This window comes from Rattus rattus, chromosome 6, assembly GCF_011064425.1.
Source record: "Rattus rattus isolate New Zealand chromosome 6, Rrattus_CSIRO_v1, whole genome shotgun sequence".
Classification (NCBI taxonomy): domain Eukaryota; kingdom Metazoa; phylum Chordata; class Mammalia; order Rodentia; family Muridae; genus Rattus; species Rattus rattus.
The window spans coordinates 60123064-60150659 of NC_046159.1; the positions used below are offsets into that span (position 1 = coordinate 60123064).

At 47.8% G+C, this 27596-nt stretch overlaps 1 protein-coding gene and 1 pseudogene across 1 annotated transcript in view; both read right to left on the bottom strand.

The window, feature by feature from the left end:
* The window catches only part of Tgfa (transforming growth factor alpha), an 81952-nt gene extending 79794 nt beyond the window's left edge, over nucleotides 1-2158 (bottom strand). The window contains exon 1 of the mRNA XM_032906174.1: nucleotides 1975-2158. Coding sequence (XP_032762065.1) covers nucleotides 1975-2014 — 40 coding nt within the window. The 5' untranslated portion in view covers nucleotides 2015-2158. The remainder of the gene's footprint in view (nucleotides 1-1974) is intronic.
* Nucleotides 2159-2227: 69 nt separating this feature from the next.
* LOC116904316 overlaps nucleotides 2228-27596 on the bottom strand; it is a 52019-nt pseudogene continuing 26650 nt past the window's right edge.

Here is a 27596-nt window from a genome sequence, read left to right on the forward strand (position 1 = left end):
TTAAACTACCCTTTCTGGGATGGTACAGGTCAGCTTTTAGAGATTGGTCGATCATACGGTTATCTTTTTTTTTTCCCTCTCCATTCTTTCAAGGAAGGGTGCACAGAAGAAGCTGGATGAAGCACTCAGGCAGGGAGAAAATGACAGTGTGACAGTGTGGGGTCTGCTCCATACTGTGAGCTAAAGGGGCTGGGAGAGCACCGCTGTCAACAGCTGCCTGGAGAAACCACTTATCTCATTCACACTGAATAAACCATCTCGTCACCATAGAGCTCAACCACAAGAAATCGAACAGTGAGTTCTAGGGTTTCTCACACCATCTCTCCTCAAAGTCACATCTCCAACCCCAGAGATGGGACTAATATGTTGACCACAAGTGTCGTGACCTTCCACATCTGCACTCCTTGGTCTTTAATAAGGCCGGCCCGCTTAGGACAGTGGCTCTTTGCACTGTTCTTTCTTCGTCTGTGAAATGGGGACAGGATGGCTTCCTCATGAAGTGAGCGTGCAAGCCAAATGGGTGAATGAACTGCTTGGCAACACCCGGCAAGCATTCGCAGGGTTCTAGTTAGTAATACTATTCGGAAAAAATAAACATTTGGGTGGGGAAACAACCTGTAGGCTTCCCACCATCTGCACGTTCCACAGCTTTGAATTATGAAGCTGTTGTATGTGAAGTGAAAACCAACGACAGAATACACTTGAAAGGCAGTTCTTACAAAAGGTGGGAAATCTGCTTCTAACTCACTTCGGGTGAGGGCAAAGCCGGGAGGATCTCACTGTGTCCCCTTCTGCTGCAGAGGGGACCTTTCTAATGTAGGATTGCCAGAGACCTGTGAACCCTTCCTCACCTAGGCTATGACGGGCTGCTCTGGGCATATTTTGGGGAGGCAAAGTCCAAACATCCTCTGGGGTCTATTGATCCCGTAGCAAGCATCTTACTTTATAAGGCTTTAATTATTAATAAATAATTAGAACCAGGTTCTCATATAGCCCAGGCTGGTTTCAAACTCCCTATAAAGCTGAGGATTGTACTATGATTCTATTTTCTCTACCTTCTGAGCACCGGGATCACCAGCACAGCTTTACATGGTGCTGGGGATTCTTTTCAGGATTTAGTGCCTGGAGTTCGCTGGCCACTGACCTACAGCCTCAGCCTCCTTACAGGGTTTTAAATGCTGAAAATATCAGACAGAAAGATTCACAAGGCGGCAGCAGTGTCCGGGACACCTGGGTACTTCGGTCCACTCTGTCAAACAGACTGCACCCGGTAGCTGAGAGTAGACGCTGCGAGTGGAAACACACACACACACACACACACACACACACACACACACACACACACACCTGCGAGCTTCGCGGCGGCAATTCTCTCCCACCACCCAGACATCGGGAGTGGGGGAGGGGACACTCGTCCCCTCCCCCCAACCCGCGCTTATGTCCAAGAATCTACTCAGGAAACTGGTTACACTCAGGTGTCACTCCCGCCTTCTCTGACAGGGACACCAAGACTCCCAGGGAAGCTCATTAACAGAACAATTAATCCGCACAAAAAAATCACAAACCCACCCAACACCGAGGAGAGCTTCAAGTCGAAGGCGAAGGGTGCGGGCGCGCAACGTGGGCTCCCGCCCCCGGGACACGAAATATGCTAAGGCCAGGACCACCAGGGGACAACCGGCGCTCAGGAGGCTTTGGAGAAGCCGGGCTCGGCGACCGGCAGGTAGGCAGGAGGGCGTGGGCACCGGCGAGCAAACGCCGCGCAGAGTAAAGTTCAAGCCGGATCTCACGGCCGGGCGGCCACCTCGCTAAGACTGTCCCCCCTCGCTTCACAGTTCTCGGTGACTCCGGGTGGCTCGCACACTCCCACCCACTCCAAGCACCCGCCTCTCTTCTGCTCTCCCAAGCGGACTCAAGAGCACCGCAGGAATCTTTCTAGAGCGGGCCCGGGGACCTCGAGTGTTGCCTACGTACCCAGCGCTAGCAGAGCGAGCTGTCCGGCCGCGGGGACCATCTTCCGAGCGCAGGGCGCTGCAGCCACCGCGCTCTTTGCGGTTGGCGAGTGGCCGCGCGCCGCCGCGGTGTGCGCGGGGGAAAAAGGCGCAGGCGACAGGGCCGGCCCCCGGCGCGCGGGCGGAGGGACGACCGCGCCTCCCGGTGGCACTGGCCAGCGCGCTGCCCGCGGCGGAAACGGGAAAGAGGTGGAGGTTCCCGCCACCTCTCTGCCTTAGGCGACCGGGGCGAGGCGGACCACCCTCCCGCGTTGGGGCGCCCCCGAAGGCGCAGGGGTGGGGACTGGGAGCCGGGGGCGGGGACCTGCGCCCCGATCGCGACAGCCAGTCACCACCCTGGGCCAAGGGCCAGGCAGGAAGCGCCGGGCTTCAGACACCTCCCTGCAGTGCTCGCGCCCAGGGTCGCCGCCCGAGTCCCCTGCGCAGTAGCCGCGTCCAGGCTGTAGGCGGCAGAGCGGAGTCGCCCAGGTTAGTCACCTGTGCTAGGGGCTTCTCCAAGACACTCTTGAGCAGGAGCCTGGAGCCCCACGAGCTTAGCCAGCCACCTGGCAAGGCTTGACCCAAGAAAAGCTTTCTCCATAGTCAGCCAAATACTCATTTAAGTCGAATTTCCACCTGTGTCCCCATCCATGCCAGCCCCGGGACACCTGCCACCAACTAGGGGCAAAGCCACTCTGCGTCCCCAGATACACTGTGAAGATCAGGGAATCTCTGTCTACCATGAACTTAATCACGCATCAACCCTTCTGTCCCACTGCTTCGGGGATACAGGAGTCGGAATAAGAACTGGCTTTGATACAATTAAGTGCGGAACAAAAGAGGAGCGGGCGGTGGGGGTCAGCTAGCTGGCCTGTTCAGAGGTTGTGTCTTTGAGATGGCCCCTGAATCTGAACTAGACAGAGGAACACAAGAAGGGGGAAGGCTTCTTTGGGTAGAGAAAGGATGGTTCGTGGGTGTTGGGGGATGGGGCATCCATAGGGGACAGTAACCCCAGAGAGACCACGACTAGCCAGAGTCCAGCCTCTCCTGCTTCCTGACACCTAGCTGCTCCAGAGAAGACCCGCTCTCTCCTAGCCGGTGGAGCGTTGGTGGTAGGGTGTGTTGGCCTTGGGATTCTCTTGCCGACTTCTTAGATGGATGCTCAAAGTCTCAGGGATGAAAACCTCAGTTTATTGTAAGAACAGAGGACCTTAATTCCAAAAGAAAGCTCAAGCCATTGGCCCAACGTGTGGGTACTGGGTTAATTAATCATCTTTCTGTTGCTGAGACAAAATGCACACAGAAATCAACTTAAAAGCAGCTGGTTTTCTGTTCCAGTTCATGTTCACTTGGCCGGCCCTGTAGCTTTGGGTCTGTGAAGAGGAAGGACAAAATAGGGGGGAGCATATGTCTGAGCTCAAAAGCAGGGAAGGGGGGGGTGTCCCAATATCCCCTTGAAGGATACACTCTCAGCGTTCTAACTTCCTCCAGGGCCCCACGGACTGAAGTCTCCACCATCTCTCTCTAGCGCCACCCACTGGGGGCTCAACCGAACAACAAATGAGCTTTTATGGGAAAAGCAAAAACCAAAGCCAAAAACCAAACCAAACCAAACCAAACAATAACAAAATGGTGTTAAATCCAAGCATCTTTTTGTCGTAATTAATTAATTTTATTTTCGAGACAGGGTCTCACTACATAATCTTGTCTGGCCTTGAACTCACAGAAATCTACTTAATTCTACTTCCAGAGAACCGAGATTAAAGGCCTGCAGAGCCACACCAAGCTCCAAGCGCCCTTTTTGGAAAAAAAAATTATATTGCTTGTGTAAGTATTTTGACTGTATGTCTGGAGTCTGATCCTCTGGAGTTCTATAGTACATGATCGTCTGGCATCTGACCCCCTGAAACTGGAGTTACCGACAGTTACATATTCCTATGTGCTGAGATCCTTTGCACGGTAACAGGGGCTCTTACCCACCGAGCCATCTCTCGGGTCCCACATAAGAGGAACATTTAAGATCTGCACCATAACATGGGTGGTCCATTATAAAGAGAATAATTTGAAAGCGGTGTGAGTTTACATAGAAAACCATCACCGATTAGAAACTATTGTACTCCCTTCTCCTGATGCTGGTGAGGTTTCCCTGACAGTCATTTTCCCCATCCACTGCACAGAACTTTCCTATGGCCTTCAGCTCACTTCCTTCAGTTTGACCTGGTCCTGTCCTGGGACTTGCCTTTTCCCTTAGCTACAAGAGGCAAGGAATCAGGGCCGGGGACTGAACACGTGTGGAGCAGCAAGGCCGTGGTTGGCTGCCAGCTGTCTGGGAATCAGACGGTCCTGGTCTTCTGCCCACTGCCCACACACTGTTGGGGCTGGCAGAATCAAGCAAGTGGGCTGGTCCACTGAAGGACTGGAAAATATTTTCAATCAGAAGATAATTTGTGGGGCTGTAGAAATGGCTTGGAGGTTAAGAGCACTTGCTACTTTTACAGAGGACAAAATATGCACCCTGGGAATTCCAGCATTCACGTGGTGGTTTGAAAGCATACACAACTCCAGTTCCAGAAAACCCAGTACTGTCTTCTGACCTCCATGAGCACTAAGCACTCCCATGAGATGCATACACAGATGCAGGTAAACACCCACATATTCGACTAACAAATAGAAGTAAAAAAAAAAAAAAAAAACCTCTAACAGAGAAAAAGATATTTTGCCAGCTCAAAAACTAAAAAGTACACAACTCCAGTATGTTCTTTATTTATTTATTTTTTTTTTGGTTCTTTTTTCGGAGCTGGGGACCGAACCCAGGGCCTTGCGCTTCCTAGGCAAGCGCTCTACCACTGAGCTAAATCCCCAACCCCCAGTATGTTCTTTCTTTCTGTCTCCACTCCTTCCTTGCCTCTGTCCTCACCCCACCCCCCGTCCCGTACCTTCTTCTCTTTCCCTCTCTGTCTGTATTTTTTTTTTTGAGGCTGGGTCTTGTTATACAGCTGGGAACTTTCTATTCTTCTGCCCTTGCCTCTGGGACAACAGAAGTGGGCCACCACACCTGACTTGGTGTGCACCCCAATACTTGAAAATCATTCGTTATTCCCCAAGATTTTCTTGAGCTGGTATAATACGGTTTTAGAACATTCCAGTTTATTTTTACTTTTATGTGCATATGTGTGGTATGCTTATGCGTATATGCATGTTTGTATGTGTGTGGGTGCCTGTGCACATGTGTGCATACATGTGTGAGTCATCATCGCCTTTTTCCTTCTACCTCATTCATTCATGAAGGCAAGGTCCCTCAGTCAAACCCAGAGCTCACTGATCAGGTTAGTTGGCTAGCCATCTTTGTGATCCCCTGTCTCTACTTCCCTGGAATTTCAGGCAGGCTATTACTCCACCCAGTATTTATGTGGATTCTGGGGCTCTGGACTCTACTTCTCATGCTTGCCTGCCAAATACTTTAACCACTGAGCCATCTCTCCAGATTCCTCCCAGTTAATTCTAGTGAACAGATAAGCAGGTTTGGGAAGCAAATAGCAAGAATGATGTTGAGAGCGAAGTTTGTTCCAAGGTTACTCTGCTCCACTGCCTCAGATTCTCACATTTTATTAAAGATAAGACTTAACTCATTGAGATTATAGGAGAATTAGGTGCCAGAGTTTGTCCGCTTAACAGTGTTTCATCTGAACAAAACTGCCTATTAAAGTTCCCCTGGTGGGCTTGCCTCTCCGCTCCACGTTCCCTACTCTTCCCTTGCTTAATCCATGTCAATGTCCTTGCTCATGGGTGTACATACATGCATGGCCACACCTATATACCTATACACATCTGCATGTGCACACGCCCACACTCATATGTTTCAGCTGTACAGAATCTGTTGATCTATGAGCTAAGTAAGTCCCAGTGGTGTCCTTGAGACTGCAAGGGGACTCGGTGCCCTCCTTCTCCTGCAGACTCGGCTATGCCTGTCCCCTGCATTCCTGAGACTCTCCCTGTGTGCATGCAGAACCCTCTTTACAAGAATAGACCCTGGATCGAGCAGGGGGGGATTCCCTCTGTAGAGCCAATCATGCCTGCCCCTGAGCAAACAGAACACTGGCAGAACTGAGGCAGAGGCCATCAAGCCTCAGCCCAGGTGCCTTCCATCCTCAGTCTGAGGAGTGTTTAGGGGGTTCTTTGCCCAATTCCCCAGCCTCCCCTCATTCCTGATGATGGGGAGTCACAGATCCTAGTGCCTTCACCTGGCATTCAGCCAGCCAAGCTGGCCTTGAGTAAATGGTGCCAGATGTTTCTAGAAGGTCTTGAGGAGGAAACAGCCATGGGCGTGAGAGGGAAGATGGCTCTCATAAGCCAAGTCTCAGAGCCAGTGGCCTGCTGGCTTCAGCACGTACAAGGCCTTCACTTAGGAAGCAACACATAGCAAAGGGAGAGGGGGATAGAGAGGCACTTGCCAGATGGTAAAGGTCAGAGGTTATTGGTCATGGGGGACCCTTTTGGAGGACTCTGGTAATTGAGTTTTGGTGCTATGAGGAGATTCCACCATGACAAGGGATTTAGGGAGAGAAATGGATGCAAAGGGAGTAGATTGTCTAAGTTTCAGTGCCGTGGAGGCCTCAGCTGTCAGCGTGCCCCCTGCTCTAGAGGAGGACAAAGAAGGGCACACACGCTGGGCTCGTTTTGAGTCTTCATTGCTGTGTGCAGCTCTGCCTTTGGGCACCTGGGTGATTTTCATTGCCGGTGCTGTTCAGCACTGATGTGGTTTCTGCCTCCCATCTCCTGCCTGGTGCTCCCGCTGGCCTCAGATGTAGACACTGGACAAATCCTGCTATCCTAGACTACAATGTCCCCAAAGCCTGGGGTGGAAGCTTGGAGTCCATGAATATGTAGGTGGCGTATGCTGGAAGGCACTGGTTTAGAGAGATTCTCATGGACTCTGAAACACCTCCAGCTGCCACAGCAGGGGCATTGCCATCTAACACAACTTGAGAACATCTTAGGGTCTTGAAGGCAACGCAGACAAACCTACTCTGGACTCAGCACATCATGTGGCAGCCCCCCTCAGCCCCCACATGCTCAGAGGCAGGAGAGTAATTCATCTGGACATCCAGCTATGGGTCCATTGTCTTTGCTGCTGTGCCCTAGTATTCTGCTACACCTTTCTGGAGCGTGAGAAGATGGCCTCTGGAATTCTTAGCAGTTCCTATGGAAAGTCCCAAATCCAGTACCCAGAAACCCTTAACAGGGTCAGCTCAGGACACGCATAGAAATAGTGGTGCTCAGAAGTAAGAAGGTAGATAGTGGAAGGAGAGAAAAGGCAGGGGAGGTGGTTCAGTCATCGAAGTCCTTGCTATGGAAGTTTGAAGACCTTCCATCTCTAGAACCCATAACGTGTGTGTGTGTGTGTGTGTGTGTGTGTGTGTGTGTAAAATGTACGCAAATGTGTAAAAGTATATATATGTAAAGTGTGTGTACATTTTACATATGTAATATATGTGAGTATGTATGTAAAGTGTGTGTGTACATTTTACATGTGTAATATATATGTGAGTATGTATGTAAAGTGTGTGTGTACATTTTACATATGTAATATATATGTGAGTATGTATGTAAAGTGTGTGTGTGTGTGTGTGTGAAGTCAGGTGTGGTGGCTTGCACCTGTAACTCCAGGACAGTGGAGATAGAGAGAGCTGTGTCCCTGGGGCTCTCCGGACAGCCATGGTAGCCTACTTGTCAAATTCCAAACCAATAACAGACCCTGCTGTCTTAATTAACAAGATGAACAGACCATCAGGAACCAAGGTTGCTGTTTGCCTCACAAAATTATGTGCATGGACACACACACACACACACACACACACACACACACACACACACACACACACACACTAAAGAATAAAGGGAAGAAAAATCAAGCCAAACGGGACTTGCTCATTTGCTTTTTAATGATGAATCTGTCTACCTGATGAACTCAATAAATTCTCCCCAAGGTCAGAGGAAAGGGGAAATGAAAAAAAAAAACAGGTCAGATAAGACAGAGAAAGACAACAACAGTCAAAATATTTTTAACAGATGCTCAGGATGACAGCAGAGGGTGACAGGAGAATCTGGTCTTCTGTCCCAAACCAGAGGTAGCAGGAAGGAGGGAAGAGTTGCATCCCAGATCTCCATGGGAGATGGAAACTTTGTTCAAAGAGACTGCAAACGTAAGGACATATGTCCACTCTGACGGGCAAGTGTGTCCTCACGGCCAACATTTGAGCTGCATGAGGAGTATGTGCGAAGTAAGGACAGAGTGGAACCTGTGGCACTGACCAAAGTTGAGAGTGGAGAGATCTGACCAGCACATCAGACACCAGCGGGATAAAGGGAGCTGGAGGGGAGGCTTGGCAGCCTTTCAGTTTATGGGGAGAGAACCCAGGGTGTTTGGAGTCCCTGTGGTAGGAGTCTATGCAGACAATGGCTCCTTCACTGGGTCCTCTCACCTTTGTAAAACAGCTTTCACTGCCGGTCTGTTGTGTTCCAGGCTCCTGACATTGGGCAAGCCCTTCTGCTCTGTGGGAGACTATGAGGAAGAGTCAGGATGCTTCCAAATGAAACTTACACTGACGTTTGTCAGATAATGCCAAAGACCACAAGGACATTGCCAAGGAATTTTGAGAGGATATGCCTGGGATTCAAAATTCGGTTTCTTATCAAGACAGTTCAGATAAACTATAAAAATGTCAACCACCTGTGTTCCGCCCTGACTGAAAAATATTCTGCAGAAAAGACCCCAGCCAAGTCAACAAAACAGACTGAACAATGGGGAAGAATCAAGAGCCAGTATTGATGGATGGTGACCAATGCGAACTTGATGTTGACCCAACTCACATTTTTAATGTTTGTCGTGCTCGCTGCTATTGCCAGAAGCACAGCCAGGTTCCTTCCTTTCCCACAAGATTGGCAGCAGGTCCTGAACCACAAGATGAAACAAGACAGTCCCTGATCACTGCTGAGGATTGGCTGAGGGGTGGGCCTGGCCAGGGAAGCATCAGGGAGTCTCAGGAAGCTTCTGGGGAAGAAAATGTCCCTTTTGACAAAGAGAATCCTGAGGCAGCCTTTTCTCCTTCCCTGCCTCTGGATGAGAAGTATGTAGTTTCACTGTTTTGTGACCATGAGGAGGGGACTGTCAGATTTGGGGTGGAGGATGGACTCAAGAGGGTACTGAGCTGCATTACTGGGGTGTACGGAGTTCGTTAGAAGAATTATTAACACTGTGAGCAGCTAGAGAGACAACGACAGCATGGCAGGAGCTCTGAGACGAGTCCAGGCCTATCACTGAGACAGCCAGCGTGGCAGGGTCTCTGAAGAAGGAACTCAGAGTCCATGCAGCAGAAGCAGGAGGCTAGCCTTACAGCTTCCTGAAGACGGGGACGTTTCACAGCCCGGAGCTCGCTGGGACTTCTAGGCTGGAGGCAGGAACAATGGAGAGCAGAAGTGTGGTCTGACACCCCTTCGATGTTCAATCATTTCCCCAGGTGACAGCTGCTGACCCTGTTAGCTCTGGGCTCACTCCTGATGCCTCAGTAGGGTGCCCGTGAAATGGGAGGGGAACCTAGATCTTTTTTTAGATTACATTTTTACAACCAGGAGACTCAGAGAGCTGTCCACCCCATACTGGGCATTGGATTACTGCTGAACTATCCCTCATCTTCTCTTGGCTCTCTCTCTCTCTCTCTCTCTCTCTCTCTCTCTCTCTCTCTCTCTCTCTCTCTCTCTCTGTGTGTGTGTGTCTGTCTATCTGTCTGTCTCTCTCTTTGTCCTCTCTCTCTCTTTGTTCTCTCTCTCTCTCTCTCTCTGTCTGTCTATCTGTCTGTCTGTCTCTTTCTTTGTTCTCTCTCTTTGTCCCTCTCTCTCTCTCTCTCTCTCTCTCTCTCTCTCTCTCTCTCTCTCTCTCTCTGTTGATATGATTGTGTGGAGGGTTGGAGGGTAGGGTGCATTTTTGCACACATGTGGAGGCCACCTTGGTGTCTTCCTCAATCTTCTCTTCAAGGTCTCCCATTAAGGCTGGGGCTTTATCAATCCCAGGAGACCACTGGCCAGTGATCTCCAGGCTTCCTCTGTCTTCATCTTCCCAGTGCTGGGCTTACATCGGGCAGACGCCACCGTGCCTGACTTTCTATGGTGCTGGAGATCAAATCGAGTCTTCATGCTTTTCCAATGAGCATCTTACCCATGGAGCCATCTCCCCAGCCTATTCTTGCCTCCTTTCCTGTGTGGTGTGGTTAAATACCTTACTGCCCGAGACACTGAAGAAAACTCTCAGAAGAAAACATATGATAAGCCACGGGTAGTGTCACACACCTGCATTCCACAGGACATGTAATCTCCTGTGAGTTTCAGGAGAGCCCAGAGCCTGTGGTGTTGGGATTAAATCTAGGGCCTCATGCATGGTAGGCAGGGACTCTACCAACTGAGCTACATCCCCAGTCCCTAGGTCCCCTTTTCTAAAAGCTTGATATTGTGTTTGTGTGTGCGCATGCGTGGCTGTGGAGGTCAGAGAACGACTCTGTGGAGCTCCCTCTGTCCCTCCGCTCTGGGAATCAAGCTCAGGTCATCAGGCTTATGCAGCCCCTTTATTCTCTGAGCCAACTTGCAGGCTCCAGCACTCTTTTTAATGTGAAAATCTAACCAGAGGATTTTAAGAAATATGCCAAGTGAAAATTGTAACAGACAAAAGCAGATATCTCAGAAAGTCATCTGGGGGAGGGGTTATGGGAACTGCGAAGAAAATTTGCAGCAAACCAGAAAATAACACCTCCCTTCCTTTGTAGTATTGAGCTGAATTGCCAGCCCTAGGAAGCAATCCTTAAATAAGATTAGTTTGGTTAAAACTGCTAGAAAGTAGGAAAACCGTAGAGACACACTATGCCACTCTTCCTGGTGCCTTGTGGCCCACTAAAGAACACTTCCTGTTTCCTGTGCCCTCATCAATCTCCTCCCTTAGGAAGTTAGGTCTGACCCTGTGGCTTTCTTTGAACACCCATATTAGAGCCTGCCACGTTGGATTTTGTCTAGCAGAGCATGAGAGCACGGGCATCAGAGACAAGTCCCCACTCCTGAGCGCAGCCTACCCATGGAATTGGGCTTCAAGCTTGCCGATCTCAGAGCTGTGAGAAACCGTACAAACGTCAGTTCCAAAGTCGTAATTCTCCGTGTGAGGTACAGCAGCAAGTGAGCGACAGATTGAATTCAGTGTTCCTCACTCCGGGTGACCCCACAAAGGGATGGAAACAGCAAAGGCGCCACGAAGTTCAACAGTCCAACCCCACTAACTTAATATACACGGCTCAAACCTTTCCACCTGAGTTTAATTTCTGGAAGCCACATGACGAAAGGAAGATTTTCTGCTGAGCCCCATGTCTGCTTGCACCAGAACATAAGAATCACACACAGAGGCAAACAAAGAAATAAATAACAAACAATCAAATAAAGTCCAAAGCTAAATTTGAATTATTGCTAGACAAGTTCTCAGTTAATGGATTTTATTTTATTAGAACACTGGGAGAGGCTGTGGTAGAGGCCAGCATGAATGCTGACTTAGTCACTATTACACTATGTTTTCCAAATAATTTGATTCATTGATGACACTGTTTCTCTTAATCTACCTTCCTCCTTCCTTTCCCCAGTGATTTGAAATAATCTCTTTATCACACTGTCACCCTCCCTTTATAGTTTATGTTTGCTTTTTTTCTAACTCACACCAAACTTCTACTGTCTTAGACTTCATAATTTGGTTACAGTTATTTTTCCCCTACAGAAAACTTTTCCTAATTAATATTCTAACAGTGGTCCACATTCATTGAAATTATTACCTCTTTGGGTCATGCACATTGTAGTGATTAGCCTTAATTATCAGTGTGACAGAGATAGAAATACCTGGAAAGAAATCCCTTAATGAGGGATTGTCTAGATCTGTGCTTGTCTGTAGGGAACTGCCTTGATTACATTGAGATGATGACTGTCCACTGTGGGTGGCACCATTCTCTAGGCAGGGAATCCTGGATTGTGTAAGAGTAGAGAAAGTGAGCTGAGCACCAGCATGCATGTATTTGTTGCTCTTTTCTCCTGACTGCCAATGTCATGTGACCAGCTGTTCCTGATGCCTTGACTTGGTTGCCTCAAAGATGGAGTGCCTCAAACTGTGAGTTACAGTGAACCTTTCTTTCTTAACTTGTCTTTGTCAGGCTATTTTATTACAGCAGTAGTAGAGAAACTAAGACACATACCCTAGAGAATATGAAAAAGACTATGAATTGTTGTCCTTGTTTCCCTAGATCTGCATTTAGATGTGTGTCCTAATCTCTATAAAAATACAGATTATTTCATCAGTGCTGAAAGACTCTTTGAAGTTCATAGTAACAACTCTTAAAATTACCCCAGAACCTTTACTTTTCTTGTGGAGGCTAGAGGGAAAGACTTCACTCTGTGGCCCAGGCTGTTACTCACATTGTAACCCAGGCTTGCCTCAAACTTACTATTCTCTGTCCTCTGCTTCCCAAGTGAGAGGGTTATACATGGCCATGCCCAATCATAGCTTTATATTTCATTCTCTAATACAAAAGAAATTAAACTCAGACTATGATACATGTCTGAAAAATGTATCTTGTGGTCACATTCTGTCCTTCCCATAAGTGTATTAATGCATGGACACAGACAAATACAAGGTTATAAATAAACCAAAAAATGTGGACAGATTGCAGGACTGGATTCCTCATCTTGATTTTCCTTGTTTAATTTTCTGTGGTAAGCATCTCTTCTTTTGTAAGAATTTTTGTTTCAGAAGAAGGGTGTTGAGGGTCATGGCTGGGTTTGGGTTTCAGGGAGTAATGGGGGAGAGGGTTTCTTCTTTTGTAGACTTACAGAGGGTCCTGAGCTCAGGGGCAAGTGAAGCTTGGGTGTCAGCTGTTGGCTCTGCTGGGCAGGGATTCGAGGCTCTGAGGCCACCTCACTCCTACACACAGGCGCCTCAGTGTGAGCCAGGGCTGGGGTAGCCAGTCATGCTGAAAGCTGGAACAAGAGTCCTGTGTCTGCCAGTGTCCGGCACAAAGGACAGAGGTCTCTTGTTTACTTTGGATTAGAAACGTTAAAATGAAAGACAGGAAAAACATTTGAGTTTCCCCTCTTTTTGGTTTTCTACAAAACAAATTGTCATGAGTTGGGGAAGTTTTTGGTATCTTGTGGAAATAAAAATCAATCAGACCGATGGCTGAGGGAGCCGTAGAGAGCCTCCCTTGTTTATGGTTTGCTTTAGATTTAAGGCTTAAAGGTTAAGAAGTAAAAAGGACCAAAGAGGCCCCTGAATTGTTCATTCATTTCCCAGGAAGTGGGGCATTCCCAGCTCATTGGTCAGTTGGGCCAAGTAACCTTTGACCTTTTGCAATAAGCTCCCTGAAGGCTGAAGCAACACATTATCATGGTCGCCCCTCATGCTCTCTCTTTGTCTCCACTCCAGGCTCCCACACACTGGGATGGAAGGGTATTGTCAATTAAATACCCTCTTAGATGATTGGGCTGGCCGTGGGACAGGTTTCTCCAGACACAGCAGTTCACAAAGCATGAAGCTCAAAATAGTCCTATGTTGAAAGACTGCCTGAGACTCAGGGGAATGAGTCCTTGAAGACCTTTGTAGCATGAACCAACAGTGGATGGGAGCCTGAAATAAGACCACAGTTCTGCACTAATGGCCAGGAAAACATTCTGAACCTTTCTTTGGGCCATTCACTTACCTGCAGAATGGGGGCTACTGTTCTAACCAGCAGAGTCACCGTGAAGACTCCAGGAGATGGTGGGAGTTAAAGGTTCTAAGTTCGAGCCTGTCACAGGAAACAGTGCTTAATTTAGGAAGATGGGCTAGCTCATGGTACACATAGGCGCTGCACTATGGGAGCTCACCGGGCAGACTTCTGTCTTGTGTTGGCTTGTTCTTGAGCTGTTCTCAAGACATCAGGGGCTTCTGTGGCGTTAGCCCCCAGGATTAATCCTCCATGTCTGATGACGCCCAGCGTCTGACACACCTACTGAGGTGTGGCTACCTGCAATAAGAGATGGACGCCCTCGGCAGGGGGCATGGTGTGGGCATCAATGGGCAAGAAAAGGAGAGCTGGGACATTGATTTACATCCACTTGGTTATTTCTGTCGCTCTAACTGATGCTGACCCGTTGCGGACAATATGTAGAGAGGTAGGTATCTCAGATTGAAAATTAATTTCTTGTGTGCCCTTGTCTGGATGAAGGGGTGTCCAGAGAGTCGGTGTGATGCTTAGGGCTGTCAGCTGAACAGTCTAGAATCACTTGGAGAGATGGGCTTCTGGGCATGCCCATGGGGAATGATCTTGTGTTAAATGAGATGGGAAGACGGAACCTAGAGGGGAGCAGGGGAGCAGCAGACATTTATTGCCCTCTGCTTCCTGAATAGACACGTGCTTCAGGCTGCTGCTGCTTTGACTTTCCATCATGATGGATTGAATCCTTGCATTGTGAGCTGATTTAAACGTCTCCTTGCTTAAGTTGCTTTTGTCAGAGTATTTTTTTATCAGAACAACAGAAAAATAAACTCTAAGGCAACTGGTGAAGCAGTTGAGGAACAACCCCCCATGTGTGCACTGAGAAGGTGCGTGTTGAAGAGTATAGCATTGGAAGGGGGAAAGTGAGTTGAGATCAACGTATGCAGTGTGGGTGAAATTAACCCACTGAGGGTCTGGTTAGAGTAAAAAAAAAAAGTGGGGGAATCTGGGGAGGCAGCACGGGTGGTAGAGCACTTGCAGGAAGCCTGGGGGGCGGGTAATCACCAGCACTGCGTAAACTAGGTGTGGTGCTACACGCCTGGAATTTTGGGGGTAGGTAGGTAGTACAGGAGGATCAGAAGTTCCAGGTCATCCTTGATGACTTAGTAAGTCTGAAGCCAGACTGTGCTTCATGAGACCAACAACAGCTCTCAGAAGAGATGGCTCAGAGGTTAAGAGTGCTTGCTGCTCTTACAGAGGACCCAAGCTCAATTCCCAGCACTCAAGTAGATAGAGTAGCTCACATCCACCCACAATTCCCCCTGTAGGGCTTCTGACACCTTCTTCTAGCCTCTGAGGTTACCTCTAGACATGGGCATGTACACACACACACACACACACACACACACACACACACACACACACACACACATCCTTAAAACAACAAAAACAGGAACTGGAGACATGGCTTTAAGAGCACTTGCTGTTCTTCCAGAGGACCTGTGTTTGGTTTCTAGCACCCACATGGTGGCTCACAACCATCTATAATTCCACTATCCAGCGCCTTCTTCTCTTCTGTCTTCTAGGGACACTGCACACTGCAAACACATGGTACACTGACATCTGTGCAGGAAAAACACTCAGGCAAAATTTTAAGAAAGCAAACAACGAAAGGTAAAGGATGCTTCCACCAGAGCTGGCAACGCCCGTCTCCCGCCCTTGGACATCGCTGCACCTGGTTCTCAGGTTCAAAATGTCTTACAGTGACATTTTGCCGACTTTCTCTTCTTTCTCTTCTTCTTCTCTCCCTCCTTCCTCCCTCCTCTTCCTCCCTTCATCTTCCTCCTCCTCTTATATTAAAGGCAGGTTTATTGAGACTGTACTGGTGGCAGGGGGTGGGGCAGGTTCACTGGCCCCAAGGACCTAGGCCAGGGAAGTTGCCATGGGGAAAGGAGGCAAGGGTAGAGGAAAGAAAGGGGGTGTGGAGAGGAGAGAGAGAGAGAGAGAGAGAGAGAGAGAGAGAGAAAGTGGGAAGAGGGAAGAGAGAAGAGAGGGAAAAGAAGATGGGGGAGAGGAGAAAAAGAAGAATGGAAGAGAATGGGGAGAGAGGAGAAAGGAGGTGAGGAAGGAGGAGGGAGAGAGAGAGAGAGAGGAGAGACAGAGACAGAGTGACCGGTGACCCGGTGACCGGTGACTGAGTGACCGAGTGACCGAGTGACACAGAGAGAGGATCAGACATCAATTTCAGCTGTTACTCAGGAGCTCCCCACCTTGTTTTTTCTTGTTTTTTTGAGCTAGGCCCCTGGGTCTGGAGCTTGCTGGTTCAGATAACCTGGCTGGTTGGCAAACTCTAGAGATCCACGTGTCTCCACGTCCTCAGTGCTGGGCTTACTGACTCAGGCCACTACACCGAGCTTCATAAAGTGGGATGGAGAATTGACTTGTGGTCTTCATTTAACCACTGGTCTGACTCCAGTCCAGCCCTTTGAACCTTTGGCTGTTCCAAAGATATTTTAGGCTGCCTTTTATTTCTCGCCTTCAGATGCCTGGGCTTTGGGGTCTTCAGGAATTTTTCCTTGTGAACATTTGTACAAACTTGGTTGGGTCTGTTTGCGAATCTAGCAGGAAGCTACTCGGCATAATCCAGTTTTTGTCATGACACAGCATTCTCCAATGGCCTGGAACTGCACCTGAGAGCTGTGAAAAATGTGTCTGCCCAGGCTCCATTTAAATATCCCTAGAGATCTGGCAGCTGGTGGTCACAGCCATGTGTCCATGCCAACCTCTATCAGTTAAGTAACCTGTTTCTCCAGTTGGGCAGGACTGAATGCTGGAATTCCCCTGGAAGGGGACAGTCCCTCAGGATGGCCGCTGGATCACACTGAGGAAGATAACCCAAATTCCCCTCCCCTGCTTACAAAGAGCTTCCGAAGACTCACTGGCTCACGGGATTTCACGTCAGTGCAGTGGGAGGAAGCCATTGTGACTCCCATCTTACAGATGTGAACTGAGATCTGGATGAGTTGCCTAAGGACCCACAGCTGGCAAGTGTCAGAGCAAGGTCTGGAAACCTGGGATTACAGGGACTCACGTAGTGTGGGTTCAGGAAACATCTCACCCTCGTGCCATACCTGCCTCAAGCTCACCAAAAGGCTCTACTCAGGGGAGGGAGACTCACCAGGATGAGAAGGAAGGAAAACACCGTGCTTCTGTGGTATCTCATCTCAGAGCCTCCTGGGCTCTGTGCAGTCCCAAGCCCCTGAAGCAGCAGATGAACCTGATGTGTTCTATTCTTTCTCCAACAGAGAAGAATCCCCACCGCTTACAGAGGATAGCAGGCAGGAGGCACGGCCACAGTTTAATGGAAACATCAGGAAACAAGTTAGCCAGGCGTAGTGGCTTCTGCCTGTGATGTAGGCATTCAGGAGTTAGGGGCAAACAATGGGACTGGCAGAGAGCGAGTGGATCTTGGAACAAGTTAAAAAAGATGTCACAGTGACCGTTGGAAACCACGTAGAGCCTGTGGTACCGTTGGTTCGGCTTAAGCTTGTTACGTGCTGGAAGTTTCTTGTTTTAAAAGAATGGTGTATACATGTGTGCATGTGTGCGTGCGTGTGTGTGTGTGTGTGTGTGTGTGTGTGTGTGTGTGTGTGTGTGTGTGTGTGTTTGGAGGCATGGAGGTCTTTGTGCTCACAGAACAACATGAGACGAGCCTGGAGTGTTAAGCACTGAGGATTGTTCCTTCAAGGGAAGGAACGCAAAACCTGTCATTACCCAGAAAGCTGGTGGAGGACAGCATTCTTATTAGCATGGTGACCTTTGCATTATCTGTGTGGCCAGAGACTTTTCCTGCATTGAACCTTCCCCAAGAATCTAATCACGAAGCTGTTTTTCTCAGTGTATAGAAGCTATCTGTGTGGACCTAGCAAAGAGTTTCAACCGAGTCCTGTCTGACCTGTATTTAGATTACTTTATCCCCCAAGATTGATGTATATATTTATTTATATAAAGGTTATGCTTTACTGTGCACACAGGATTGAGTTATCATCTGGGATGTTTTCACCCAATTGTGCTGTGCTTAAATATGCCTAAGATACGTTACTCAGGGTTGGACTCCCAAGTTTGCACCAACACTCACTGCTAAATCTCACTGAACTGAAATGCCTTCTTGCCTCGCACATGTCATCTCTCTGCAGGACTATGTGCATGCATGTGTGTTCACCTGTGTATACACACATGTGCATCTGTTTGTGTTTGTGGAGACTTCACCCTGCCTGTGGATCCTCCAGAGCCGTCCTCCTGTGAGTCTGGATACTCACCCTGGAGCTCACCAAGTAGGCCGGCTCACTAGCAAGCCCCAGGAACCCAGCAGCCTCCACCTCCCCGGTGCGGCGATTTAATGTTGGTCTGGGAATTGAACTCAGGTCCCCCAGAACACGAAGGAAGCTTTTTACCCATTTAACTTCTTTCCCACCCCAAACTTTCTGTTTGTTTTGTAATTTTATTGTGAAATGAAACCTGGTTTTGTCCACATATTATTTTAAAAACTTGGAGGAGAGAATGGGGGAGGAGGAGCACTGAGAGAAGGGGTGAGGAGGAAGGGGAGGAAGAGGGAGTGAGAGAGTGAGTAGACCGGACGGTTTTCCTGTAAACGTGATAAGAGGAAAAAAGCAAGAGTAAGGCTGGGCAGAGCTGGTGACTAAGGGATCAGGAATGGGGAGAATTCTCTGGAAGGTTCTGTGTATGCTCACCAGGGGATGGCAACACTGGGCATGTTCTTGCACGTTCAATGTTAATGACTGATTTGAAGGAATTCAATACAGAGGGTTCTAGAACATGCTTACTGGTTTATGCTTGGATTCAGTCTGAATGACAGGGTTCTCCATGGGGTTGGTGAGGGTACCCAGTCACAGGATCTCTTGCTAGGTCCTTTCATCCTTTCAAGCATCCTGAGCTATTAGGGAAAAGTCCCCTGAGGCCATGGGGGTTTGGGCTTCTTGAGAAGAAGAGAGCTATGGCTGAGACCACAGAGAGAGTTGCTCATCCTGGGATCTCGACTACACAGTGTCATCTTTCCCACAGTGACCTGGACAGATGGTGGCAGCTGTACTGTGAGTGCAGACATGAAGCCTACGATGGGGGCCTTCAATGGGGGTCACTGTGGCTGAGCTTGGAGTGAGGGGGAGGGGCTCCTGAAGACGAGACAGAGGGGAGAAGGGCACAGGTAAGAGCCAAAGTGAAAACCACACAGCCAGAGAGAAAGGTCCCATGGACCCTTTAAGCCAAGGATAATACCAACCACCTGAGACAACTTTTCATTTGACTTTGGGAGAATAAAACACCACTTCTCTCATCTAGATCCATAGCTGCCATTGACACAATTAAAATGTCCAGAGCAAGGGTTGGGGATTTAGCTCAGTGGTAGAGCGCTTGCCTAGCAAGCGCAAGGCCCTGGGTTCGGTCCTCAGCTCCGGAAAAAAAAATGTCCAGAGCATTTCCAAGATGACTGGGCCTTATGTCTACTGCATCCTGTTCCAAAGAAGTCTAGAAGGTACTTGATTCTTAGTAAACACTCACTGAATAAGGGAATTAATATTTGGAAAGATCCTTGCACCTCCCAACATCCCCAAATCCACCCTAAAAGCTTTTGTCAGATCAACATCATGAATCCACATCATCCGGTCAAGTCTGAACCTACAGCTAACTTTGCCTCTTTGTGTTGTCTCTAGACAGGATCTTCTAGCTCAGAATGCAGCTCAGGGTGGCCTTGAACTTGATACGTAGGCAGAGATCATCTTGGACTTCTGAACTTCCTACCTATACAATGCCTGGTTTCATGTGGTCAAGCCCAGACGAGCGCTCCATCAATTGAGTTACATTCCCAGTTCCAAAAAGGGAAAAATGGTAAAAATTTGCTTTAAAAATAAACAAAAAGGCAGAAGACATGGTCCAGCAGGCTAACACACTTGGGGCCAAAGCTGATGGCCTGAGTTTAATCCTTGGACCTACATGGTGAGAGGAAAAAACCAACTCTGAGGGCTGTGTTCGCATGAGCACTGTGGCATGTGTGTGCTTGTGAACATATACATGTACACACTTGTACACACACAGACACATACGTACACAGGCATGCATACGCATATGCAGGCACACAGATACACATACATACAGACACAACATTGAAAACATAAATAAATCAGGAAGAAAGGTGCTTTTTTGTTTGAACCCAGCCTCCAGCTGCTGTGGTGCTGTGGCTTAGACGTTCAGCCCCTGTCCCTGGTGTTCTGCTAGAGTGATGCTACTGTCTGATCGAATGGCTCTACAAAAACACACGGAGGAATGAACCTTGAGAGGTAAGTGGCTGAGATTAGAGTCTCCATCAGGGAGAAAACGTCCTGAGTGGAGTTTTACTGAACAGGAGCTGTGTTCTGAAATCTAAAGCAAACGTGACCACAAGACCAGAGATGGGGGACGGGAGGGGTCCCCACACACTTGTCCCTGCACACTGAGGTCACTATGTGGCGTCTGGTGTACAGAGAGAAGCAGCATCTCAGACCTCAGCTACACCCCCTCCTGGGGGTGACAAGGCAAGAACATTCTCAGACATATGGACTACTTCCTTCTGCCCAACTCAGATTTCCAACATGTTACCTCCCCTAGTGCTGGATCTAAATACACATCTACACAGACGTGCCAGTGGGGAAGGAGGGGTAAAGACTGCTTTCTGTAGTCATGAAGACCACCGCAGGGATCCATGTAACAAGCAGGGCATCCTGAAAATTCCTGTAACTCTAGCTCTGAGAGAGCTATAGCTGTCTTCAGGGTCTGAGCATACATAGGCAAATGCACACACTCGTGCATGTGCACACACACACACACATACACACTCACCCATTCACACACTTGCACACATACACTAACACACTCACATACACATACACACACTTACACATACAAAACACTCACACATTCATACACTAGTACATATACACACTACTCATTTATATACGCATTCACATTCACACATATTCACACATTCAAAATACTCACACATTTATACACACATTCACATTCACACACACTCACAATACACACTCACATACACATACACACACATTCACACGTACAACATATTCACACACAAACACACTCACACACACATACACACACACACCTTCATACACTCACACACACACTCACAGAGGAACATCCAACACACATAAGTAAATGAATGGCTGAATAAATGGAATTTTAGGTCACCACAAATAAACGACTTCTGTCCTTAAAGGTCATTTGCCCAGGAGACTCTCATAGCAATCTCTCGAACCTTCCTCATGACATTTATGTAAACAAGCCAAATATGGCGGCTCATGCCTGTAACAAGCATTCTCAAGGCTGAGGCATCCTGCCTTATAAGACTGGGATATAAGCTTACCCCGGACCGTATTGTGAGTTTAATATAGGAGACAGTGGTTCAAACAAAGAAGGAAAAAGGGAATGAGGACTCGGCCCTGGAAGCTTGGACCCTGTGGATAGCTTACCCAGAGTCCCATAAGCGCATTTACTGCCAACAGGTGGGACGCATCAGATTGGTACAAACCTATCCTGTTCATGCCTCCTCATACAATAGAGGTCAGTGGGAAGCCAGGTACTACCTCTGTGATTACAGAGGGTCTAAGGCATAGGGAGACTGGAACTCCAGGAGCAATCAGCATCCCAGCCAGTCCCACTTTTCATGGGTACTAACACTGTGTCTGACGAGTGCCAGAGCTGCCAGGAAGTAACTGGCCAGAAAGTGTGTGTGTAAGGGGAGGGCAGAAGGGAGGAGGACCAGCAATTTTGTACTGTATCCTGGGATCTATGATATTTACAAGACAAACACCACAGGCCAGGGCGAGGGCAGGAAGATTGCCTGATGGTAACACAATCAGCTGCAGGTTTGCAGGTGACTGTGGGTCAGAGGAACAGAGAACCAGGTAGGGAATGTGCTGCTTCCATAGCGCTCCCGTCCTACGTGTTAGCTGTTTGCCTGCTGTCAGATACAAAACTTGTCTTCATTCATGCATGTGCACTCAGACACCGTGTTGGAAAATGGGGTGAAGAAAATCTAACCAGATGTGAAAGATTTATTCTCTCTCTCTCTCTCTCTCTCTCTCTCTCTCTCTCTCTCTGTGTGTGTGTGTGTGTGTGTGTGTGTGTGCATGCTATACGTGCTTATACATGCATATAGGAGTCCAAAGCAGTTAGAAGAAGGCATCATAGCCCTTGAAGCTGGAGTATCAGGCATTAAATAGTGAACTGAAGACCAGGCTGGTCTCAAATTCACAGAGATCCACCTGCCTCTGCCTCCTGAATGCTGGGATCAAAGGCAGGTGCCATCAACCCGCAAATAAAGATTTTAAAATGAAGTATAAATACTATATTAGGTAGCACAAGGTCATTAAATACTCAAGAATAAATACAACAAAGTAGGTTGAGGATCTCTACATTGTAAACTAAAATATGTTGATAAGAAAAATACCTAAAGACCAATATAAGCAGAAACCTAACATTTTAGGGTGTCCCAACTCAAATCGCACTGTTCTTTTCTGCCTTTGCCTATCATCAGGAGTCCTATGTTTTTCTCTGCATCTGTGTGGGTTAGAGAGTTGCAGCCATAACTGGCCATCCGGTAGTAGTGTGACTCTGTAGAAGTATGAGGTTTCGAAAAGGTCCAATTAGGTTATGTGGAGAGAGTATAGGAACGAACCCTGCCTGGTGCCTGGACAGTCCTTGATGCTCTGTTCTATGATGTTCCAGCACCATCCACCCAGCTGTAATTGTCTGGGAGATCCCGATGCACAGAGAAGGCCCAGTTCCCCAGATCCCCAGAAACCAGGCAAAGAGCCAGGTGTGGTGGTCTGTGCCTGTATTCTCAGCACCAGACAGTGGACACGAGAGGGTCCTGAAGTCTGCTGGTCAGGAAGCTTAGCCAAGTCACCAAGTTCCATGTGGTGAGAGACTGCCTCAAAAATGAAATGGAGGGAGATACTCAGATCAAATTCTGCTCCAGACACACACGCACGCACACACACACACACACAGACACACACAGACACACTCAACTCACAGCCATACACACCAATACACATAGACATACAACACATAGACATATACAGACACACAACACAGACACACACAGACGCCTGCATAAACACACACAGACACACAACACAATACACAGACACATATATACATAGATGCACACAGACACATACATACACATGGACACATAAGCACACACATACACACAACACAACACATACAGATGTACACAGACACACACAACACATAGATACACAGACACACACAACACATAGATACACAGACACACACAACTTTTTTTAAGTAACTGTAGTCTTAGATGGTTCATTGTACAGCAAGGTAAGTTGGAACAGGTCCCTTGGAGTATCCAAAGATTTCTTAGTCAGGACACAAAAAGGATGGCCCACAAACATTTAAGAAAAGCTGGATTGGGGTTGGGGATTTAGCTCAGTGGTAGAGCGCTTGCCTAGCAAGCGCAAGGCCCTGGGTTCGGTCCCCAGCTCCGAAAAAAAGAATAACTGGATTGGACTTTGTTAGGATTAAGAGTCCCTGTTCACTAAAAGAAACAATAAAGAATAAGTAATGAAATTAGAGAAGATGTCCACAGAACACTCCTGCCGGAGGATTTGGACATAAGAACACCAGAAATACAACTAACACCGATCAGGATGTCCCAGAACTCTTTATAGACAGTAAAGACTGGGCAAGTCGTTTCTACTGACCACATATGGATCTGTGCCATCTGTAAAGCCAACCGTTGCCAGCCAGGCAATAAGAAGCAAAGCCTTCTGACCTCACACAGGATGATAAGAAGCAAAGCCTACTGACCTCACACAGGATGTGGACAGCGATGTCAAACAGTGGGACAGAAGACTCTGGACAGAGCACAGTACAACCCAAACCATAGGCTTCCATTTACCTCAGTTCAAGAGCAGCTGATCTGAGGACAGGAGTCACAGCGGTGGTTACTCAGGGCAGGGTCCTGTGTACTAAGGACACCAGCAACTCTCTGCCTCAGCGTGGACGTTGGTTCCCTAGAAAAACACACGTGTAAACAGCCATTAGTCTGTTGGGGATGAATGTTTCTCTGCCCACCAGTGCTCGTGTCGTCCTCTCCTGCTAGACAGGCAAGAAGAATGTGCAGGGACAGTGAGCACGTGGCCAGGCTGCCTTGAGAAAAACTGGGCCGTACCAGTTCCCTGTTTTTAAGGAAAAGGGACAAGAAGGAGGTCAGGATGTTTTTGATGGAAACTAAAACGTAAAGCAAGTGACCCTGAGTTGAGTTTAAGAAAAAATAGGTGCTGAATGAAGTTGAATCTTGTGTTAAAAAAATGAAATAGGAGGGAAATTTGACTCATAGGAAAGAGGCAAATTATTACCATGGTGAGAGAGGTGATTGATTGACATAGATGGTAACTGGCCAATGTCACCAGAGCCAGAACAAAGGGCTAGAGATAACAAAGGTGTATCAGAGGGAAGTGTTTGAATTCCACAGGGAAAGAGGAGAACCACCTGCCTCTTGTTCTGAATTCGTGAACAGAAACCTTCTCAGGGCAGAGCTGGCTGAGTGTTCACTGCAACTCCTACTCATCCTCAGGAGTGGCAGAGCTGTGGGCGGGAGCCAGGCTCCCTGTTGGGAACCACATCTGTGTGTGTGTGTGTGTGTGTGTGTGTGTGTGTGTGTGTGTGTCTGTGTCTGTGTGTGTGCACGCGCACGCATGTATCACTTCTGTGGAGATCCGAGGACAACTGTGGGCTCCAGGGTTCAAACTCAGGTTGTCAGGCACGGCAGCAAGCCCCTCTGCTTGCCGAGCCATCTCTCTGCTCCTAGTTATTGAAATCTCACGTAGTCTCCAGGCTATTGTCGTTAAAAAGTCCTTATGCCCTCCCGTGAAGCTGGAGGTGAACTTAGAAGCCACAACAGGTTCGATCCGCCCTGATCCAGGAACGCTTGTGCAGCAGCACAGCTTTTCCTGAGTCCCGCTATAAACTACAGCCATCGTATTTAGACCCTTACTTTGGGCCAAGTTACTGGAATCTGGGGATTTGCTTGCTTTGGGGAAGGCAAGGCAGAGGGAATACTCATGGACAAGATCGGAGGCTCGCTACACTGCAGAACTGCTGTGGTCACCCAGCAAAGGCGACCATGAGGTTTATGAGCCTGCGCTCCAGCCTCTGCTTACATAGCCTGTGTGGAGTGAACATTTGCCACAGCGGCCTTAAGAGGCTAAAGCACTAAACTGTCATTAGAGGGAAGGTGGTGGGTTAAGGCATGGGCTCAGCAAACCACCGTGAAAACAAATGGATTAAGGTCACAAACAGCAATGTGTGTGGATATCAAAAGCCAGATGGAGAGCCAAGCAGGTAAGTCCTGTGAGTCCTGGCAAATACGGGAGTCCGAGTCCATTCCTAAAATGTGTGAAGGTTGGGTGAGACCAAATAAGATGCACCTCCTCCCATCTACCAGCTGACCCCATTCTTCAAACTGGAAGTAAAAAGCAGTACATGGCGCTTTCACCAACTCTAACTGGAAAAACTACGGCACCACCACAACCTGAGACACAGATGTGTCAGAGCAAGGAAATACATTAACCAAGCAGCAGCAACAACAATAAAAACAAGTTCTCAAAAGAAGTTAAGGTCACGTTCCCTAACTGCCATGTAACGGAAGCCAGTCAGGACCGTTACTGTTTAAATCGTCCTCAAACAAGAAACATTGGAACATTCGTCCTGTACTTCTCAAAGCTGGCAGAACCCTGAAAGCGAACTCGGCATGATGGTCAAGCACCAACCAACCAAATGCCACCGGCATTGCAGCCAGCACAATCCTGCGACCCCAGCATTCCAGAGGACCAGGAACTCAAGTTTCTTTTCTGCTAAAGTTCACGAGCAGCCCAGGCTGTGCGAAACTCTATCGCAAACCAGCATCAAGCACACAAACAGGATCTAAACCGTTCTCATCCTTGATTATAGACGCTTTAAAATTACATCAGGTCAAAACAAAGAAGGACAATACTCTCAGATACCAAAAGTAATTCCCCAGAAGCCCAGTGTATGTGGGGGTGGACCAGTGGCTAAGTGGCAAAGAAAGCTTTGCTGTTTAGAAAACCCAAGTACAGCGTTGGTACTGGGACACTCACAGGAGCCTGTAACTCCAGTCTCAGGAGTTCCAATGCATTTTTTTAGCCTCTGTAGGCACCTGAATACTCATGTACAGACACATACAAACACACACACAATAATAATAAATTAAATAATAAAAATTAAATAATAAAAACTCAAAATAGATATATACTTTTGATTAATCATATATATATATATATATATATCCAACTGGAGGGTATTCATCTGAACTATAGTATAATATTTAGAAAAGTAGACGCCTGGGTTGGAAAGGCGGAGAAAAATGTTATCAATTTAAAGTGTATGATTAGCCAGGCCTGGTGGCACACACCTTTAATCCCAGCACTAGGGAGACAGAGGCTGGCAGATCTCTGTGAGTCTGACGGTCTTGTTTACATATGAGTTCTAGGCCAGGCAGTACTGTATAATGAGACCCTGCATCAAAAATATAAAATAAAATAAACCAAAAAAGGTGTAATGCATTTTTCTACCTAGACAAGTTTCAGTTGGGTGACCGGTGAATGACTTCCGTATAGACTTTAAACCCCTGATAAATGGAATAAAAATCCATTGTTGTTTAAAAAACTCTCCCTTTAAAAATTTATTTCCTTAATATTTTAATTCTTTTTCAGACAGGGTCTCATGTAGCCCAACCTGGTCTAGTTTTGAACCCATAATCCTCCTGCCTCCACTTCTCTCATCACAGGGCCACAGAGGTGAAACCACCCCACTGTGCCTGCTGCATTTTATTTTAACACATGCATGCGCACAAGCAAACAAAAAACAAAAGCCAAAAACAAGGTAAAATCCAAACCAGGGTTTTCCAAAGTAACCCAGGCTGGCCTAGAGTTCTTGATTTTCTGCCTCAGCCTCCTGAATTCTGAAACAACAGGCAGGTCCCCACCAGGCCCACTGGTTGTTACTATTTTCACTAACAATTCTAGATGACCTCAGCGATAAAATGTTCTTCTCTGAAAACAAAACGCAATGGAAACGCAAACATTTTGTCTAACTTCTAAGCAACTGTTACAAGTCCTTTTGGACAATGCAAGCTTCAAATCAGCAGGTTTCCCTTTGCTTTGGACCCTAGAGCACTGTATCCTAAGTGGAGAGTGAGGAGGGGTCCCGAGGCAGAACTTACTTAGCCTGATGGCAGGAGCCCCTGGGTCCCACCCCAGCACCACGAAAGATAAACAAGCCGGCCAGTAGACACAGTGAGAGGAAGGTCACACGGACTGACACAATTTAAGTGAAGTCAAATTGGCCACGTGACTACTGTGAGACCCTGAAGGAACTAGGCTGAAACACACCTGCCATTTCATCAAGAGCTAGGCTTCTGGTCACAAAGCACTATATTTTTCATTCATTTACTAATTTATCCACTTTACATCCCCTTCGAACCCCCCTCCTCTCCTCCCAGTTTTGCCCTCACAAATCCTTTCCCCTATTACCCACTCCCCTTCTCTGAGGAAGGGAAACCACTCTTGGGTAACGCCCCCCCACCCCCACATACATTCTGCCCTTGGAGATTTAGTCCCAGCAGGACTAAGCACTTGCTCTCCCACTGAGGCTCACCCAGTCAGTCCGGCTAGGGGAAGGGGATCTAAAGGCGGACTACAGAGTCAGAGACAGC